The sequence below is a fragment of the Lissotriton vulgaris genome, chromosome 7 (assembly GCF_964263255.1).
Source record: "Lissotriton vulgaris chromosome 7, aLisVul1.2, whole genome shotgun sequence".
NCBI classification, from domain to species: Eukaryota; Metazoa; Chordata; class Amphibia; order Caudata; family Salamandridae; genus Lissotriton; species Lissotriton vulgaris.
In genome coordinates this window covers 308,238,640-308,260,188 of record NC_141695.1, presented here as the reverse complement: position 1 = coordinate 308,260,188, position 21,549 = coordinate 308,238,640, and the positions used below count along the sequence as shown (strand labels likewise).

Sequence of the window (21,549 nt, the reverse complement as noted above, 5' to 3'; positions counted from 1 at the left end):
CAGGGGCAGCCAGATACAACTGGGGGGGCCATGTCAGCTGAGGCGAAGGATGCTTCTTCGAGAGGGGAATGGAGAAGACCTGGGTCAAGCAGGAGGGTTACCTTTCACATCAGGGTCGCGCAAAGGGAGCGGGTTTCATGGCCTATACATGAGAGAGGGGGTGCAAGATACGCGCAGGAGGGAAGCTGGGGAGCCTAATGGGTAAAAAGGGCCATGGTGCCTAGAATGGCCGTGCATATATACAGGGGTACGGGTTCTTACTGGCAGGGTGATATAGTCAATAAGTTACAGTATCCATGGTGCCCACAGGGAGAGGAGTGGGAGAAGAAGTGAAATGAATGCTGTCTATGTACATCGAATTTGTCAGATTTCACAGTCGCCCCTTTTTACATAGCAGCAATCATTTTTACAGCTGATGACATTACGGGCAGGCAAACATCGATGACGAATTAGCACTTTGTCGATACTAACATGTGGCGTACAATCATAGACAGTTAAGGTGAAGGGAAGAATGCAGTACATACGAAATTACATTTTCGGTGTGTTCCTAACAGTTAAACGCATTACATAGCACAAGGCTTTCTGACTTAAAAAAAAAATGTGACCAATGAACAGTTTTGACCAGGCAGTTGAGAGCGGAATTTAGTTCAATGCACAGTATTTCTTCGTCACAGTGTCTTTTTATCAGCGAGCCATCACTGGTAGGCTCTAATCCGGGTACTTTCGGTGGCGCTGTTGAGCACCGGCGATGGAGCTACGGGTCCAGCTCGGTTCCATCCTCACGCGTTGCAGGGTGCGGTCAGTCCTCTGCTGTTAGACCACAGTCCTGTTCCCTAAACAGTCCGTTTGGTGGCGCCTTATGCTCGGCACCTATTGTTCTATGGCAACACCCTATTCCCATATGAATGCAGTTCTTTCCTTTGGCAAAAGGTGACGTGGGAAGGTGGGTGAATGTTGTTCAAACAGTCAATGGGAGAAAGAGTGAGCGGAGTTGGGTCAGAGTTCCTGGGACACACAAAAGGGACCAAGGGAGCAAAGGATAACAAGCAGGCAGGCCCATCAATCGGGCCCAAAGAAGGGGGACGGAGACTCCAGGCACACGTGGGTTAGCAGACAGAGGGCTTCAGGGCAGCCCGTCATTTTTCATTTTCCACGTCGAAAGTGCTGTCTCGTCCGTATCTTGTTGCTCTGCAGCTCCACCTTCGGTCGAGGTCACACGTGTCCCAAGATCTGTAGCCAGGCTGTATGTCACATCCGACCCATCTCCTCCGGTGATCGTGAATCTTTGAATGGGTACAAGACAATGTTTTAGAGAAATGGCAGAAGAAGATATCTACGCATGTGAATTCCTCCCTCAATTTTTCGCATTTGAGTCCTTATGGTCATTGGTCACAGTCAGAGGTCTATTACCAAGCAGTGCATGTGTCAGCATTCCTACTGAATTTATGGCAGGTATATTCATTGGCCCATTTATGATTCAAGTAAGGACAAGATAATATTTCCATCAACTGTGCATTACATCATTTTCAACATTAGCGCAGCATTTCCCTTCAGAACCGGCTAACATTTTCAGACAGGGCGGGGGTGCTATCGTCGAGTGTCGGGCAAAACAAGATATCCTCAAGGGTCAGCAGCTACCCATGGTCATTATGTTTATACCGGGGACAACGGAAGCGGTTCTATCAAAAATGGGGCGGGGATGCTTCAGGCGCTTGCGCTTGGGTGCAAAGGGGTGGGGCAATCTGGGTATTGGGTGTCAATCTAGACGTTGGCGTTCGTCTCTGAAGAACAGACATAGGATGCCATTGACATACAGTTCCCCTAGAAATGGCCTGATTTGGGGGACTTTAGTCGTCTTACCTGTCCTTTCCTTATTAGCCAATTCAAGTTCATTCATTTTGCAGAAAGGAGAGGCAGTAACATGGCAAGATACAGTCATTTTAGTTTTGGTCAATTTCGCTGAACACCTTCGTGTTCAAATACGTATCAAATCGGAGTGGTGCCGGTGGGGCACAATTTTACCAAATGAGCGAGGAACAAATAGGGAGACTCTCATAGAGAGTGAGAGTCGTCCGCAATCTAAACGAGCCATTCGGTACACGTATGACATGTAAGGAGAGACAGAGAGAGATAGAGAAAGAGACAAAAAGGAGCGGAGAGAGAGACGTGTACGAAAATAGGTCATTTAGTGCGCTCACAACACAGAACGGCAAAGGTCAGGTGACCTATAGATACAGACAGAGGGGAGACACAAATTCGTACGTTACATACACACAGACTCAGACAGGGAAGACGGCACATATATTACGCATATACAAGACATCCACGACGAGACAGGAAACAATTGTTAGTCTACAAGATCTGTTTTATATTTTCTACATATCGTTACTATCCTATTTATCTACGTGCTTAGCTCGTCCTGCCCTTCCCCCCTTTTCCTTCTCGTTTGTCACGCCTGTGAGCGTTCCCAATTACCAATACTCACACCTCCGTTGGCTGATCGGAAATTAACCTGGTCATGCTAGTTACCCATGGTTGGATCTTAAACCATTTTTCTGTTCCCTCCTTTGGTGGGAAGTTCTCCAGGCTGAGGCAACGGCAAGTATTGATCGGGAAAACAGTCGGACAGCTTGGCTATATCTGTAAGAGTGTGAGAAAGGGAGTAGTGCATTTTGAACATCGGCGACATTTCTAACTTCCTAGGCGGATGGTGCCGTGGCAACCCTTACCCGTACAATTTTTCTTTTTGTCCTTTCCCTACCTAGTCAAAACGTCCAGTCATTTCATCTAACGCGTCTTTTCTAGTCAATTTTATTTTTGTCACTCAGTACCTGTCCAGTCTCTATGTCAGTCCATCCTCCCATTGCTATGCTCTAAGGAGGAACAGTCATGTTTAAGTCTACGTCTTTTAAAAAAACCTTTATTTGTCCTAAGGACCATGCTCACATTCCCCTTCTCCCCCTCTCGTCGGCGGTTCGGTCGTCGTCCATCCATACATCAGCCAGTGTTCCGACGTGACCTGCAGAAGGGAGGAAAAAGAAGGGGTGGGGGCAACATTCAAAAAAACCTCATCAACGTGCAGTAATCCGGAAACGCTTTACCTACCACATACTCGACCTATTTTCACGCAGTGCATTTCCCTACCATCACGGCGTTTAAGCCCAGATGGACCAGAAAGGTCAGGCATATAATCATTGATGACCTGTGTATCTACATGAGTTACTTGGTCGTAACCCCTTTCGATCGGGTACAAGGGTGGCGGTCAGGTGGCATTTCTGTGGTGTCGTTTTAGGGTTTCTAAAGCATTTTTCCGGCTGCCTGTCACACATAGTGTGGTTGCCAAATATCGGGTCCTTTTTAACCTTTAGCCTCCATCATACTTTCTCGTTGCTCATAGTAGTAATTCATTCAAAACTCATTAATGCAATCCGCTACAATGATGCTTTCGTTTCCAAAATACCTTTAATAAAAGAGGGTTGACACATAAATACAGGCCTACAACCCGGTGGGCTAGCCACGGAGCAGATTGGAACTGTGCATGGGAAGAACGAAGCTAGTGGCAGTTCATTGTATAAAGTGCGGCAGTGCAATAAAATCATATTAAAACTCTCCTACAGAGCAAGCATGATGCATGTCAGTAATTCATCTTAAATACGTTCATAAATACATCGTCCAATGATCATTCATTTATACCAATTCATTTCCCAACTCATAAACAGTACCCACCCTTAAGTCAATTCATTGTTCAAGCACATACTCAATACCCTTCATATTTACTTTCATTATCCAAACGTTATATATCTTGGTGCAAAAAGCTTGCGCGATCAGGGTGCAACAAAGTTCATTAAAAAACGTCACATTTCGCGTCGGCGCCATTTTGGGTGGGGTCAGGCGAGTTCTAGCATAGTCAGAGTGTCTCTAGTCTCGCAAGGTTGGCCCAGAACTTTCCATTGGCAGTTCAGAAAGTCTCGTGCAATGTGGTTAACAGTCTAACAATATGGACCATGAGTCAAAGAGTGGGAAGGGCGGCAACAATTTTCCTACCGGGTCATTCTGATGTTCCTCCGGAACTGAACAAGCCTGTGCCGTGGCGGTATCTTAGCCATTTCCGATCCAAGTCTGGTGCCGGCAGGAGCAGCACCGATGTCGAGGTTCCCAGTGAAGGGGGCGGGGGCACCCATGCAGAGGGTCGGGGGCCCCCCGGCTCTTATAGAATCTTCAAGGTCGAGGAGAGGCGATATGGAGCGTGTGCCCGTCCTGGGCAGAGGACCTCTTTTTGATGTTGACCCTTAAGCGAAGAGCGTTGGGGTGTCGCTGGAAGCCTCCACCTGGAGGGAGGTGGGGGAGGGCCGTTCGCGGCACCTCCCCCTTCCAGCGACCCTGCGCCGCTCCCCGGCTCCATAGTTTTCGACATCGGCCATGCCAGCCATTGATGATGGGGGGGGGGGTGGTCGGCGGCTGAGGCAAGACAGCCCCCCCCTTCCCTCGGCGACATGTGGCGGGACTACCTTCGACTCTCCAGGGAGCGTGGAATGTGGCAGGACTGCCTATACCTATGAAGGCAGGCGGTGAATTTGGCATGTGGCGGGACTATCTGATTTGCCGCCGTTCTTGCCTTGGCTTCGGCTCTGGACCAGCAGACGATGGCATGCGGCGAATTTGAAATGTGGCGGGACTACTTGATTCGCTGTCGTTTCGCCTTGGCTCCGGCCCTCAACAGGAGCCGGATCGGGTGAGAGAGAGAGGGGTGGTCGGCGGCCGAGGCAAGACAGCCCCCTCTCTCCCCGCGGCCTGCAGGGCGGCAGAAGGGAGAAGACGGAGAGGTCCTTGTCATCCTTTTTGGACCGCCTGCCCAACATCGTCTCCTTCTGACCGTGGGCAGGCGAGTCCCTCGTGCCTTCAGGCCTCGCCTTCCGGATGGGCGTAACCGCGGGCCTGTTGCACTTCGGGAGCTTCCGGAATGGGGGTAGGTACCTATTGAGTTGTTTCTATTTCATGTGACCGTTATTTGGGCGGGGCGGGCAATGAGGCAGACATGTTGGGAACAGGAACAGGCAGTGAAGCCTAGCTACCTCGTGGCTATGTTCTGATATCGAATCTTTTCGCCATTTTACATTTCTTATTACGAACTACTTCTAATGTTTCTTATTTTTGGTGAAGTCAAAAGCTCATCAGGGGGTTACTGACTTAGCCTGATTTCCTTTTATTTTTCTTTCTCTTCCTTAGCGTGTTTCGAGCTAAAGCTTTTTGTTAGTAGGGAACGGTGATCACTTCATATTTTTATGTGTCCTTTTCACTAGGGGGGTACATCTGGACGGACCAGACGAGTCCCCTCCAATAAATGGTCCGGGGTGGAACGAGATTATCGATCAAAAGGGGAACATATATTCCTTCATTAGGGTATCATCCTGGACAGACCGAGCGATGTACTTCCACTTACTAGGGTAGCCTCCTGGACGGACCAGTCGGTCTATTTCTACTAAATGGCCCATGAGTAGAGAGCATATGTCCTCCATAAGAGTAGTCTCCTGGGCGGACCATGCGAGCTACCCCACAATAACCAACCAGTGGGGAGTGGGTAGGACTGACGAATTCACAAAGGGGCATAACCTACCCTTTTCTACTTGCAAAGACTAGACAGAGTGTTTCTATTTTACGTTGTTTGCAAATAGAAAATACCTCAAACGAAACAATTCCTGGAACAACAATGTCCAGGCAACCAACCAATCAGTGGGGAGAAAAACAGGCATGACGGATTACAACGGGGACAAATGTCTGCATTACCTGCCCTTCGCTATCCATAAAGGGAACAGAATATTCCTATTCATCTCTGTTTGTGGACAGGGAAGATCTCAAAGAGCAACAATCGATTATTAATCGACTTCAAACAACAATCAATTATAATCGACTTCAAGCAACAATCGACTATTAATTGACTTCAAACAATTCAGTGGGGAGAAAAGTAGGCATGACGAATTACAACGGGGGACAAAAAGTCCGCATTACCTACCCTTCTCTATCTGCAAAGAGGGACGACGTTCCTATTCGCCGCTGTTTGCAAACAGAGAATGTCTCGTTCTCAAAAGAGAACCAATATGTCAAGTAGCCTTCAAAGCTAAATGAACCAATACCAACAATATCAGTATACAAATACCGACTTTCAATACAAACAATCAATCAATCAGGTGGATAGAGCCACCCTACCAATCAGGCGTAAAAACACCCTACTTAATCTTACCCGGACCGGACCATACGGACAGTTCTTCGACTCCTTCCTCCAGCGCCCGATCGTTCTCTTACTCCATGTAGCATTCCTGTGGGATTCCAGTCAGGACAATAGGTCACTCAAGAGAGGTCCGTTCAGAATTGGTGAAGTTCTGTCGATCGGCAGCCGGGCTAGGGCCCTCTCAAGGCAGGCATACCCCGATCATTTTAGACGTTCACTTTTTCGTCTGGATCTCTCTTACCGAACCCTATGTCACTGATGGGCCCCGCGTTGGGCGCCAATTGTGGAAAATGAGCCCATAATCCTAACGATGCCCAGGCTGCTGGCGCAAACCGCCTCTCAGTTCCCATTCTGAATAATTACCAAATAAAGAGACGGGCGCTGGGAGCAGGAATCAAGAACAGAGTTTATTTCTCATGAGGAGAGCAAGTCATTTCGGACACGAAACACAGTGTCTTTCGGGAGGTGCTCTAACAAGTGAGCGTGAGACTCCGGCTTTTATACATTTGCAGAACATTTGATGATACAATCAGGTCAATGTGTCGCAAAAGGGAAACATTCCTATAATCCTCGTGATGATCCTATTCCACATACATTCACAATGGGGACCCTTGACCTGCTGATAAGAGGGGAGGGCAATCATGCAGCTGAGTGTGCCGTGGGATGTGTGCGCCTGATCATGGCCCAGGGGGTGGGGTGGCTAGGCATACAATAAGGGCAGTAAATGGTATCTCCTGGCTTAGGCGATGGCCTCGGACATGTGTGGTCAGCCGGACTCGGGGGAAGGGGTCATCAAAGGAGTGGTAGTCAGGCCTGCGTGGACAATCGAGCGCGGAGGGAGGGCTCGTCAATAGAGGGGCATTCATGGAAGGGAAGGAGGTGCTGGTCAGGCGCGGCCGTGACTCGCAAGGACAGGGCTTTGCGGGAGAAGAGGGTTTATGACTTGTTCATGTGAGGAGAAGGAGGGGGGGGGGACGGGGTGCGTGCAGGACCAGAGCCGCGCAGAGAGGGAGAGAGAGAGAGAGAGAGATCTTACGACCTGTACATGGGGGAACAGGGGCAGCCAGATACAACTGGGGGGGCCATGTCAGCTGAGGCGAAGGATGCTTCTTCGAGAGGGGAATGGAGAAGACCTGGGTCAAGCAGGAGGGTTACCTTTCACATCAGGGTCGCGCAAAGGGAGCGGGTTTCATGGCCTATACATGAGAGAGGGGGTGCAAGATACGCGCAGGAGGGAAGCTGGGGAGCCTAATGGGTAAAAAGGGCCATGGTGCCTAGAATGGCCGTGCATATATACAGGGGTACGGGTTCTTACTGGCAGGGTGATATAGTCAATAAGTTACAGTATCCATGGTGCCCACAGGGAGAGGAGTGGGAGAAGAAGTGAAATGAATGCTGTCTATGTACATCGAATTTGTCAGATTTCACAATGTGCCAAATTCTGAGATGTCCATCGGCCCAGCAGACGTCTCTAGCATTGGCAGAAATGGCCGTCACAACGGTTCCTGTCAAAGGATTGTAAGTTTGATGGACGGCTTAGTCAGCATGATGGAGCCGCATGGCAGACTTACAAAGTTTTCTTTTAATTTTCTTAAACATAAACAGGATTTTTTTAGGAAAATAAAAAGATCAATGCTCCCCTTGCATTTAGCTTTTTTTACTGCACAACACTGCCAGGTTTTACATGGCGGTGAGGGACAGTGAAAACTGGGCATGTGTATTCCCACTCTAAATTGGATGGGTGGACACATGGCTGAACCTCCAATGGTCCTTGTTCTGTAGGAGGTTTATGTCACCGGCTGAGACAGAGTACTCTCCACCATCGACATAATGGAGGTGTGTCAATCTCTAAATGAGGCAGGTAGATCTTCTGTTTGGCAGGATCTTCCGTTTGGCAGTTGCAACAGAGTATACTCTCGGCCAAACTCGAGACCGACCCATTAGGTTAGTTACTTTACCTTTGTTTTTGGTTCTTACTTTCTTACGTGGGGGCACGTTACCTCAATTTGTTTGGCTCCTCTATGTAATATCCAACTCACATAGTGGAGTTAGGGTGCATTGGGCCTTACAAATGTAATCTGTTCATGTTCTGAATTATGTGGATGCTGTTGGTGCAACATGTTAGCTATTTCTTCTTCTTTCTTTGTTTCTTTGCTTGTGTGCGATATTTGCCTGTTGCTCCAGGACGGGAGCCGAGTTTGGGCTACATTTGGCTGCTAGGGCATTACAGCGAGCAAGTGGATAATTTCAGATTGGATGCCCTTGTGTTTGGCGAATGGCTGTCCATCACTGTCTCCTTAGGTTCTTTTACTTTGTGTTTGCTCAGTGTCTTTTGAAGCTTTCTGTAGTTATGGCTGTTTTTCGCATATCTTTGTGAGGTTTGTCGTTATTTTGTCTCTAATGCATCTTTTGTTAACCATTTATGTAGGCCATTGGCAGCCCCTTTCTGAGTCTACATTGGAGAAACTGGTTATCTTGGTCCTGCTTCCAGTAGTTGTTTGAGTTGTGCATGCAGATTTTATATGCTCTATTAAATTCTAAAATGCTGAGACATGGGACATGTTAACTTAGTTTGCCACATTAACAAATCTTTTTGTTAACTTCTTGCCTCTTTGACATTGGAGCCTACGGGCCCTATCATTTTGAAATTGACCGCCTGAATTTGCCAGACAATCTCAAATGGTGTCTCCTTTTCACCCCTTGTCCTGATTAAGACCCCATGTAAGGATAAATCTACCTACAAGAGTTAGGGGGTCGAAACGTTGAAGGTCTTATTTGAGCGGAATGTACAGACAGGAGAGATTAAATATCTATGTTACTATGTTACTATGTCCATATGTAAATTTTGACTTCATGCGGCTGGATATGTTTCTAACAGTCCCTTGATGTGTATCACTTGCACATGACCTTTCCTACCCACACCAGTGGACACCTTCCCTTTTGAGCACATTCTTCTCACCTCCATCTGGAGCACATGCATTGTATATAGAGAGGTACTGACTACTCATGCTATTTCACTGAATAAATCAGTATGTTTTGAATATACTCGATTGTAAGATTTGATTACATGGTGATGTTGTGTTCTATATTTCAAATTGTGCACCGCTGCAACCATTGTTTCTTGTACTGCATTTCACCCGGGTCCAGAGGTCTTTTGAGTTACCCCATTATTGGATAGCTTAGGTTGAGTTTGGAAGCAAAACTTGTTAATTTAATAAAAGCATAAATATCTGTTGAAAAGGTTATATTTAGATTGCATTTTGGAGAATGACAATTGGCCGTGAATGCCGTGTCTAACTATGTTCATGCCTGTTTCACTTCATGTTGGCTGATTTACAATTTCCTCTTTGTCCTTTCAGTTTTTATTACTCTATTAAGGAATTAATGTTGTATTAGCTAGTTTTGATTCTCACTTTAATTCTAGGTGTCCTCATATCTCAGTTGTGACTGCTGTGAGTTGTTTGAGAGGGGTTACGGAATGGATCATAATGAACATTAGTGTGCTGAAGCTCACCAATCATAGGATTGCCAAAGTGGCACTTCTTTGTTAAACGTTTCCAAAATTAGCCATTTTGCTTCCTTAAACATCAAGAATGTAGTCTGGTAGTTATAAGAATCTGCCACTTTCAACCTCCCTTGTCTTTTATGAATTTGTGGGTAGGCCGTAGCAATTCTTTGTTCTTCACTGTTCCAATTACATCTGAAGATTACATCATCTATGATTTGGAAAACTCTTGGGGGTAACGTTTGTGGAATCATTCTGAGAGTATATTTGATTAAAGGCGTGATGGTCATATTGATCAATACCAAACTATCCACCAAGTAAGATTTGAGGAACCCCTTCATTGCTATCTTTGTCTTTGATCTTTGGAATAGTGATGTCAACATTTTATTTAACCCTGTATTCCATTTTAATTTTCAATTTCAGGCAAAGGTACTAAAGGGAGTTTGGGTACTACCTCAGATCGGAGTTCTCTATCATAGTCTTATTACATAATACATTCGGGCTTGATTAAGAGCTGGGGGTTACATTTTGAATTTCCAAGAACATGAATTTGCACAGTGAACGAACTCCCAAGTTGAGCATTAATCAGCCCACAAGCTGTTTTCTGCATGTGTTAACAACTTTTTTAAAGATTTGATGAGATTTAAACATTCTGTAGAGTAAATTGGTGAACCTGTCAGTGTCAGATGCTTTCCAAAGTGGTAACCCAACAGTTTCTTTAGTATTTTGTATCTAATATGGGATTATGCAGCTCTCCTTTTTCCCGGGCTAACAGGGTTCCATCGCATAAGATGATTTAAAGTTAAGGATACTCTATTATTTTCAGCCATGCAGCATCTCATTGATTTTTCAATCTGCATAATGTTCTGTGGGTTTCTGAAAGTCTTCAGGACTTTATTTGGTAGTGATCTTTGCTGTATCAATAGTGATTCTAATAACTGTGCAATCAGATACACATATATGTTCAATTATCAAGCAGTCTACTCTTTCCAAACAGTTGCTGTATACCAGTATGTCAGACTGTGCAGATCCCTGATAGTTTTGGTTTAAACCTTGCCTTTATTTAATGTCACTATAATTGATTGTGCACTGATCCTTTACTAATGCAAAGTGGTATGTGTGTTACAATGGTTCCAATTTTCTGGATATGTACAAATTCCTCGGTATTGGGTTGTGTGCCCAGCCTTTCAAAGATCTGAGACATTTTGGCTGTGAACAGATTCCAGAATATTGGAGTGTGTTTAAGGGCTGTTGGCTGTGTGTAGATTCCTTACTCTGGGGGTGTATGCCCTGCTTTTCTTTGACCGCACTTGCAAGGGATGTGTGCACATCCCTTAATATTTAGGTGTATTCGGTTCTCTCCAAACTTCTACCACCAATTAGATCTGTGCAGATCACTGCATTATCAGCTATTTCCCACATTTTGTTCTGATTGTGCACCTGTTGAGCTTGTGCAACGAATGTTGGAGCCAACTACATGGTTTCATGTGGTATCACACCTATTGAGTATGTGCAAGTTCCTCAGTATTTCAGGCAGTGCAGGGTGTTTATCTGATCTCAAACTTATTGGGATCTGAGAAGAACTGGGAATGGTGAAATCTGTGCCCTGATTTGCTCTGATCTAGCATCTCCTGGATGTGTGCCCGTTTCTCCATGTTAGTGTATTTGCAATACTTTTCTCTGACTTCACACCTATAGTTTGTGTTTCTGATCTCTTTGAGATTAGTTATGGATGAGCAATCGCTGGGTCCTTTTTTAAATTAATTTTCAGGAGTTTCATGCTATTTGGAAAATCCTTTTGTGTTTCTTGGCCTCCCTTTTTAGTTGTCTGCTGCAGACAACCTCAGCTGTCTAATGGCAAGATCTATTGTTTCTAATGCTTAAGATATACTTATAGTGTGCTCTCGCTCAGGCCTTTGCTCACAATATTAGATTACTGTTATTTTAATGGCATTCCTCCGTTATGTTTGTGCCACCCATGATCATTTGGGTCTCCCAGTATATTATGTGGATAAGTTGTATGCTTCCAAAGCTGACTCTTTTTCTTTATCGCATTTTAGGAGCTTTCTCAGTGAGAACTGCGTTACTTTGGGATTCCATGCCAGTCCTTCTTCGATAGAGTCAGAATTAGCATTTAGGAAATCGCTGAAAACCTGGCTCCTTAGCCTCCAATAGAACTCCCCCTTTCCCTTTCCTCAGTGTGAATCTGCATCTAGCGCCGGGACACCTCCGTTGGAGGTAGCCGCGCGCTTTATAAATGGCATTTATTATTGTTATGATTATTATTATTATCTGCAGTCATCAATACCATCAAGGGGCCTTTCAGCTGCAGGCTATGCAGATGGACCTCCTCCCCCGTTAATACCACAACCCCTCGAACAAACCCTAGGGACAACAATCTACTCTTTAAAGGAGGGTTGATTAATGCGTGCTCCATGTGCTGCCACAACCAAGATATCAAAGACCTCATCCAGGAATTAAACCTTGACTGTCTTCTCATAACGGAGACCTGGCTCACAGACAACAATAATCCGGACCTAGCTACTGCCCTTCCACAAGGCTACTCCATTTTTAGACAAGACAGACTGAAGGGGAGAGGTGGAGGAGTAGCCCTGCTGCTGCGCAACTCCTTCAAATGCCATACCTTCACCCTTGACTCATTAAAAGGAGCCGAATCCCTCGGATTCTCCATCAAACTCAATGAGTCCACCTCCTTTTCAGGAGGACTAGTCTACCGTCCCCCAGGCACCGCTACCAAATTCCTTGATACCCTCAGTGATACCCTTGGTCAGCTCCTAACTAGATACCCACATGTCACCCTTCTGGGCGACTTCAATCTGCACCTCGATTCCACAGAGGACGCTCAGACACTAAACTTTCACCAAACTTTAGAAATCTTCAACCTTCAGCAAAGGGTTAAGCAACCCACTCACCTAGCTGGACACACTCTAGACGGAGTCTGCACTAACTTTCCCCCTCTAGTAACCCATACCCCGGTTCCACAAATCTGGACAGATCATAACCTGATCCCATTCCTCATTAGAACCCCGCAGCCTAAAAATTCAAAAAAACCCTGTTCACCCCCAGAGAACTACATCAACTGGAAAAGGGTAGAAGACACCTTCAAACTCCAGCCTACCTTTGAGACTCAAAACCCTAGCCTGACTGGCAACGTGGAACAAGACTCCCAATCCTTCCACAACTGGATACTGCGCGAAATTAGAGAACGTGCTCCACCCAAACGCACTAGGAAATCTGATAGTAAAGGCAAAACCAACGCCCCATGGTTCACGCCAGAAGTAGCCAAGGCTCATTTGCTCTGCAAAAAAGGCGAACGCAAATGGAGAAAAACATATGATAGTTCGGACAGAAACTCCTATGTCCAACTAAGGAAAAGTTACCACTCCATTATAAAAAGCGCCAAAAAAGAGTTCTACATCAAAGCCATTAATGAGGCCAAGCAAAAACAAAAAACCCTGTTCACAATAGTTAAATCATTCACCCATCCAAAAGCCCTACAGCCCGAAATACCTCCCTCTCAAGACCTCTGCGATCAAATAGCAGACTTCTTTGAAGAGAAAATCAATCTCATTCAGAAAGACTTCCCACCTTATCATAGCCCCCAGTCCCTCATCCCTCTGGAACAAACTGGTAAACTTACCAGAAACCTAACAGTGTTCTCACAGGTCACCCTAGCCCAAACTAAGGAAGTCATCCTAGCATGCAAGTCAGGAGCCCCCTCTGACTCCTGCCCCCCTAGAATCCTTCATCAACTGATCGACACTGTCAATCCCATTATAAACAATATAGTAAATACCTCCCTCAGCACTGGTATCGTCCCCAAGGCATGGAAACAAGCAACTGTTAAGCCCTTAATGAAAAAATTGAACAAATCCCCCTCCGACCTCACCAATCTCCAACCAATCTCACTTCTCCCAGTCCTGGGAAAAATCACTGAACAATTAGTATACAGGGAACTCAAAAACCATCTCGAAGTGAATAATATCCTGCACCCCCAACAATCAGGCTTCCGCCCCCAGCACTCGACGGAAACTGCATTGATCGAATTGACTGACTCAATAAAAATATTACAGGACCAAAGAAAGAACGCAGTATTGATCCTGTTGGACCTCACAGCAGAGTTCGACACCATCTCCCATCCCATACTACTGGACAGACTCAGGGACATTGGTATCTCCGACCGGGCACTGAACTGGATAACATCTTTCCTAACAGAAAGATCCCAATCCATCACTCTAGGACCTTTCAGTTCTGCAGAGAAAATGATTCGATCAGGAGTCCCACAAGGTTCCATCTTAAGCCCCCTGCTTTTTAACATCTACCTTATTCCCCTCATCTCCTTGATCGAATCATTCGGCATAACTGTTACATCATACGCCGACGATACCCAACTCATAGTCCCGCTAGAGGAGAATTCTACATCAGCCGAACAAAATCTAAAAAACTGTCTGAAAAACGTTTTTCTGTGGATGGAAACAAATCACCTCAAGTGCAACACTAGTAAGACAGAAATCCTCCCCATGGGGAAAAATGTCAACTTCTGTCCTCATCTCTGGTGGCCAGAGGGTTCCACAGCCCCTCCCCAGACCGTCACAACAGCAAGAAATCTTGGAGTCACCTTCGATACTGACCTATCCTTCGATCATCACGTTAGGAAGGTGGCAGGAAGTTGCTTCGGAATCATCAAATCCCTCAAAAAATTTTTTGACTTCCTACCAACGGATGCTAGAAAAACGGTAGCCGTGGCGCTAATCCTATCGCGCCTGGATTACTGCAACGGCCTAATGGCCGGTGTGAAAAAAGTCACACTCAAAAAACTGCAGAGCGTCCAGCATTCTGCTGCCAGAATGGTGCTTAAACTTCCCAGGAGGTCCTCAGCCTCCACTGCTCAGAGAACCCTCCACTGGCTACCTTTGCACAAAAGGATTCTTTTCAAAATCCTAATTGTTGCATTCCGGGCATTTAACCACATTGGCCCCAAATATCTAATTAGGCGCTATCCCCATTACAATCCCCAGAGGACTCTTAGATCCTCCAATAACAACCTACTAAAATCACCCAACTTCAACCTTAAAACCAAAGGGGGTAAAACCCTCACCCACTTATCTTCTAGAGCTTGGAATTCCATGCCCCAACACCTGAGGTCCTTAACCAAGGAAATCCATTTTAGGAAACAACTTAAAACCTGGATCTTCAGCCTTTCTGACCAGTACGTGCTGGACGCCATCTAATCCCTCCTTCCTCCAACCCCATGCATACTTTCCAGTTAGCGCCAGGATGCTCCTTCCGGAGCGACAGACGCGCTTTATAAATACCAATACCAATACCAATACCAATCCTGGAATAGGTTTGCATTAATAGAAACCCATTGCAAAGTTGCTGGATATGCATGTGCTTGTTGATGCATTCGTTTTCATTTGGCCAATAAAAAACATTTGCCATGCCAGTAGATAGGTCTTTTGGAGCCTGGACCTATTGGGTTTGCTAATACTTATTTGTTTTTTTATGTTTTCCATTTATTTGTAGGAGATTCCTCCTGGGACCCCTAGCTATTCAAAATTGTTTTCCTTTATAACTTTGAGCCTTTTCTCTAACTCTTTTCTTCAGCCCTCCATATTTTCTGTCTCCCAGCACTCCACTTTATTATTATCCCTAACCCTTTATATATTTTTTAAGGTAACCCTTACCTTCAGCTGTATTTACCTTTATATTTTGTATCCCAATTCCATGTTCTCAGAGAACTGTGTATTCCACGGTTATTACACAGAGAACAAAACATGTCAGCATGCATATCGCAGAGTATAGTAATGTTTGCCCTGCTTTTCTCTAATACCAAACCTATTGACTACATGCAAATCTCTGCATTATAGTGTCTATATCCAGCTATCTTCTTATTTCACACATATTACATGATAATTGGAGTTACTTTTTTGTTGTAGCATAAACATGCGTGTGTTACTTATACATACATTGGCACTGTCCCAATTAACACAGGAATTGTTTGTGTATTTTCAGGCTCTTTTGGACCTTGGGGGTTCTTATACATACATTGGCACTGTCCCAATTAACACAGGAATTGTTTGTGTATTTTCAGGCTCTTTTGGACCTTGGGGGTTCTCCCAATCATAAAGATCGTCGTGGGCTGACTCCTCTGTATCACACAGCAATCGTGGGAGGAGACCCCCGCTGCTGTGAGCTCCTCCTTTACAATAGAGCTCACATTGGCACGCTGGATGAGAACGGCTGGCAGGAGATCCATCAGGTAAGTTGCTCAGAGGCCTCCACCTTCCAGTGCCCATGACCTCACCCTCGCTTAGTTCGATGACTTCTTTCACATGTTCCCTTGCTACTTTTCTTATGCTTATCGTCTTTTTCAAGATTACATGTCTTAATTGGAATACCCTGTATTACTAAGGAAAAACACCCTGTCCTAGTCACCACCGGATGATTATTATCCACCAAACAGCTTTGTGTACATATTCTTCCTCTCTTCAAGAGTTTCAGAGGGAATCTGTGAGAGCAGTTCTTTTTCAGTGTTTAGCTCTGGGTTGTGGGACACCCGTCCTCCACATTTAAAATCTCAATCATCTGCACATTATAAGTGTTGCTCTTTTTAGGACTGACTGTTAATAAGCTTACACTTGCTCTATGGACTATTGGTCTATATCTCAGAACAGTTAGTTGTTAATTGATCTGCCTGTTAATCCTATTTTAGCTATAAAATGGAGGCTTTTCTGACTCATTTTAGTGCTAAATATATTTGCCACACACTCATGGTAGGAGGAGTGACTACTAGTTCTCTCTCCCCACAGTAAGATTGAAGACTGTCCTATCACACTCATGATTCTAGAGCATGGACTGGCCGCCGGCATCTTCCAGGGCCGATTCTAGTGGTTTATTTTAGAATATTTTGTCAAATCTCTGATTCCCATTCCTAGGCTGAGAGTAAACTTCCTGTGATCTGATTCTGCTGTAGTTCTCCTTTAAGCGCTTGAGTCTGTTGCATTAGGGTATGGGATTTGCACCTACAGATCATTGGTTCAAACTCGAGTACAGACAAGTGGATGGATGGGTTGAAGTTTAACATGAGCAAAACAGCAATACATCGATAACAGTGAAGCACATTAGGCCCTACAAGGATGACCGGGAGTAGCTGATTTGCAAACCATGAAGGTTTATTAACAGATTAGTAAATTTCCATACTCAAGTCATTCCAATTAGTCATAATAAAGCAATCATCATCATATAAATGCCTTTTTCCATACAAACCAAAGTGATTCCACTATAGCAAATACAAAGACAGACTATTTAAAGTTGTCATAAATAAACTGAGCAAACTCAGTTTCCCATGAAGGGAAGATTCTCTAATATGTTGAACTAAAGGAAACCTGGAAAATTCGTGAGAACAGGCAAGCAGGAGGTATCAGCAGGTAAAGCCTCTAAAATGCAGAATCAAATGAAGATTGTCAGGTTAGTGGGAATGGATTTGCTCAGGAGTCTAACTCTTTGAGCAGGAGAAAATAAGTAATCCAGTCTCAAGAGATGGGAACAGGCATCTGAATCGAGCTAGCTCAGCAATGTGACCCCCACAATTAAATCATACAATTCACATAAAGATGCAACACTCCCTACGGTTCCCACGAAAAGGAGACCAATCACGACTGAGCGTTCCCTGATAAGACGGCTTCACCCGTCTTCCCAGCTGTTGCACAATCGAATTTTTTTGCTGCACAAGAGATATTTAGTAACAGGAAGATACATCACGGTCAGCTTGTCCAAGGCACAGGTGTGAAAATTCACTATTCACTCTCTACGGCTCACATACAGATAAACAATTCTCACAAAAGCCAAAACAATTTGTAACTTTCCCAAATTAACTCAAACTGCCGCAGCTTGGCTCCTGAAACAAGAGAAAAAAAGAAAGAACACAGCAGCCAAAAGTACATTTTTATGTTAGTGTTCGCTATTTAAATAGCGGTCTACATTAACTATGACTAACTTAATGTGAAAATCACACCATATGTATGCGTACATATGTATTGCTGATTAGTGTACATTATTCAAAGTATGAAATAGTGATGGAGCATCGCCAAATCAACTCTAATCTTAGGGGAAGAACAGTGAGCACCACCCCCGACCCCAGATTCTGATTCTTATGTAGGACTGAGATAAAATCTCCTATCAAAGGCTAACCTCTCAGTGTAACATTTCTGGACCTACAACTATGGGTGAGCCTTTAAATGTCCAATTCTATATCTAAAGCTGTCAGTGACCGTGCATGGCATTGACACTAGAGCTACCTTTGTTAGTGTCCCCTCAGGGCATTTATTTGAAATCTAGGGCCTTTAAAAGGACTCTGATGCTATGACTAGGACTGTGAGTCATCCTTCCCCCCTCTGATTCGGTTGTGTGTGATTCCTTAGGACTTTCAACCTAGCGATACCACATTGAGTGAACCATTAGAACCAAAACTCTGGGAGATTTAGAGTACCTTATATTATGTATCTAGGTCAGTGAGTGACCCTCTAAGAATTTCTTATCCAAGAGCAGGGACTGTAAGGGACTTCCAGAGCTTTTATTCTAGCTTTCCTTGTGGTGGACTAGATAGTAGTTGGAATGTTTCAATTGAGGTGCACTAATAAGGTGGGCATCTGAAATTAAAAGGACTGCATGAGTACTTTCTCAGATTTTCAAAACACAATGTGCTCTCTTTTCTTTTATTCGTTCCAGGCCTGCCAGCATGGACACACCCAACATTTGGAGCACCTTCTGTTTTACGGAGCGGATCCAGGAGCACAGAATGCCTCAGGAAACACAGCTCTCCACATCTGTGCACTCTACAACAAGGTAAGTTGTATCTCTGTGCATTCTATCATAAGTTACGCTCAAGTCTAAGCACTGTGGAGCAAAGCTAAAACCACTTCATTGCATTCCAGAGGTCTCACCTCCTCATACACTACAAGGTTAGTCTTACAGCTATGCTTTGCTTTGGGCCCTACATCATAAGTATCGTCTCAAATGTAAGCACTCAACTACAAGGTTAAACTCATTTCCTCTTACTGCTGCGAGTTTAATGTCACATTGATGTGCTCTTCTAAGTTATTGTTATATTTGTGCACCCTACAACAAGCTTGATCTCACAACTCTGCACTCTTCTCTTAAGTCTGTGCACCCTACAGCAAATTTCTGCGGTCATTTAGAATGTGGCCATTCCGCTAAATCTGCAGTGTTCCCACCTCTTGTAGATTTAGGGGCTACAACTACATTTTTCAGGTGAAGCCTCACCCGGCTTCACCATCAGAAAACCTAGCCCCAGCGGCCCATCTGTCACAGGAGCACCAAGTCACAGTGGAATATGATCTAGCTGCCACTGGTATTTTCTGCAATAGACACCATGGCATGCTTTCCTGGGCATGAAAAAAAACATCCCTTACATATAAAGAGAAATCTTTCTGCCCATCAGGGTCACAATGGCTGTTTGCTGGTGAGGCAGAAAATAAAATGCAGAGCAACCCAGAACAGCATGGCAACCCGCTTCTTATGCGTGTTGCCAGGCAGGCGAAGAGCTCTAAATAGTGTAGGCAGTCCTCCACCAGGGAAACGCGAAGAACTCCTCTGACTTGGCATGAAATCCGCCAACCTCTAAGTGAGGTCTTTAGTCCTGCAACTGTGCATTTAACTACAAGGCTAGTGTCATATCTGTGCATTCAGTGTTAGTCTTTGATTTGTCCATCCTGCATACAGCTCTGCACTTTATACCAAGCTTACTCTCGCAGCTGTGCCCCCTAAATAAAGTTTAAGCATATAGCTCTGCACCCTACACCAAGCCTAGTATTTAATCTAAAATTAGCTTAATTTCATATTTGTGAACTCTGCGGCAGACTAAGGACCTCTATATGAGTTGCCCCAAGGTATGGGGAGTAGATACTGGGACTGGAATGACCAATTCTGAATGGTCCTACCCAAACCCAAATGAAAGAATCACAGCACAGACCCAGGATTATCAGATTTTTGCATGGTTACCCACTGTTCTAGAGATGTTTACATTGCCATGTACCACCTGCTCACAGCTGGTGGCTAATGAGAACGGGTAGGAAGATGCCTGGCGGAGGTTGGGAGGGTGTTGGGTGCCGAGCAGGGTCAGGAGCTGCAGAGGAGAGGGTTGCATGCTCACCTCAGGCTATGGGAGGTGTTTAGTTGGAGATTACGCTGTGCCTCTGTCCCCTGCTTATCCCAGTACCCCTGATGGTTTTACTGGGTGAAGATTAGGAAATAACAGACTTGGGTTCTCTCATCCAGTGATTTCAGATACAGGAACACTGGCATGGGTGTTATCCCTTCTTGGAATTGGAATACCTCTCTGGCTGACTCAGAATGAAAGTCTGAGTATCACGCCTGTGCCCTACAGAAAGACTAGTCTCAGAACTGAGATCTTTACAGTATACAGTGCAACAATGGAGTATTCTACATCAAGGTTATGCTCTCATATTTGTTCAATTTCACATCTGTTCACTGAACAATGATGTTCCAGGACTGGATATTTAAAGATTTACATTCTTGAATCTTTGACATCAGTTACAAAGTAATGCGGTTTAAAATTAACTTTCTTGAAAAATAATGTTAAATAGTCTGCATTTAATAGTCTTTTCACCTCATTTCAAAATACTGAAACTCTGGCCAGTGAGGAAAAAGGATTCTGATCGCCACTCCAGCCCAGAGTTCATCATACCTGAGATTTTTACAATATGTCTTTCGTGGCACCATCCAACTCCCTTATTTTTGGCTTTGTAACTAGATCTCTCTTCTGGGTTTTGGACCAGGATCTTTTCCCTTTTCGTTTTATATACAATGTCAAAGTACTCCAAGAAGGCCCTCTACAAGGTCTTTTGTGCTTGTGAAAAAGTAGTGTTTCCACATAATACAACTGTAAGAAAAGTGCATTTACTGCTTCTACCATGGGCACAAACCTCAGGAGTGTAAAATCTTTAGAAAATGCTCCTAAAAAAAAGCAAGGTCCTGTACCCTCACAAGAGAGCGTAAACTTCCTCCTCTGGGAACAATAAACCAGCAATGCTCAACTAACCTTCTCCGCTTCAAAAGAGGACCCTAACTGGGACAGGGACAGCATTGGTAAGGGACATGTTAGTGTGAGGTCTGTTGACAATGGAACCCTCTTTAAAGGCTCCCAAAAGACCAAGAAACAGGCTTCCAAGCAGCCTAAGATAAATGACTCTTAACCCGCTTTCCTGCCAAAATTAGTGTAGATCAATGTGCCATCTGCTGCGACTACTCCTTTGATCACCTCTTTACAATCATTGTCAACATCCTTCTCAAAGATATCATCATCAATGCGTAAACTCTCAGTGGTGCCCTCGCCATCTGCAAACCTAGCCCATCGACAAAGACTTCATTGACGAAGCTAAATCATCGTTGGTGTATCCATCCTCCGTGTTTCATCATTTGCAGCTCCAAGGTGGATGGCTCCATCTTCAACAGTTCCTTCATTGACAGCTCCATTGACAAAAAGACCAGAGTATTGGTGCATATAATTCTGTTACCAGTGACTATACAACATTTGCAGATAACCCATCAGTACTTCAGCCATTCCACACCCCTTCAAGTAAGATGTAACCAGGATCACGTGCTGCTGTTACTGTTATGATTTATTGAGCTCACTATTAACCATCAGGTTTCTAGGCAGCAGCCACTTTTTTGGCAGAGCAGACCGCAGCAGATAAGACAACTAATCTGAATATTCACTGAATAAAAGAGTAGTTAGCTCTTTCACTAGGCAAAC

General features: G+C 44.7%; 1 protein-coding gene across 1 annotated transcript in view; it reads left to right on the top strand.

The window, feature by feature from the left end:
* The window catches only part of SHANK1 (SH3 and multiple ankyrin repeat domains 1), a 1,619,594-nt gene that overhangs the window by 378,255 nt on the left and 1,219,790 nt on the right, over positions 1-21,549 (top strand). The window contains exons 6-7 of the mRNA XM_086930109.1: positions 15,847-16,014; positions 18,483-18,599. Coding sequence (XP_086786235.1) covers positions 15,847-16,014; positions 18,483-18,599 — 285 coding nt within the window. The remainder of the gene's footprint in view (positions 1-15,846; positions 16,015-18,482; positions 18,600-21,549) is intronic.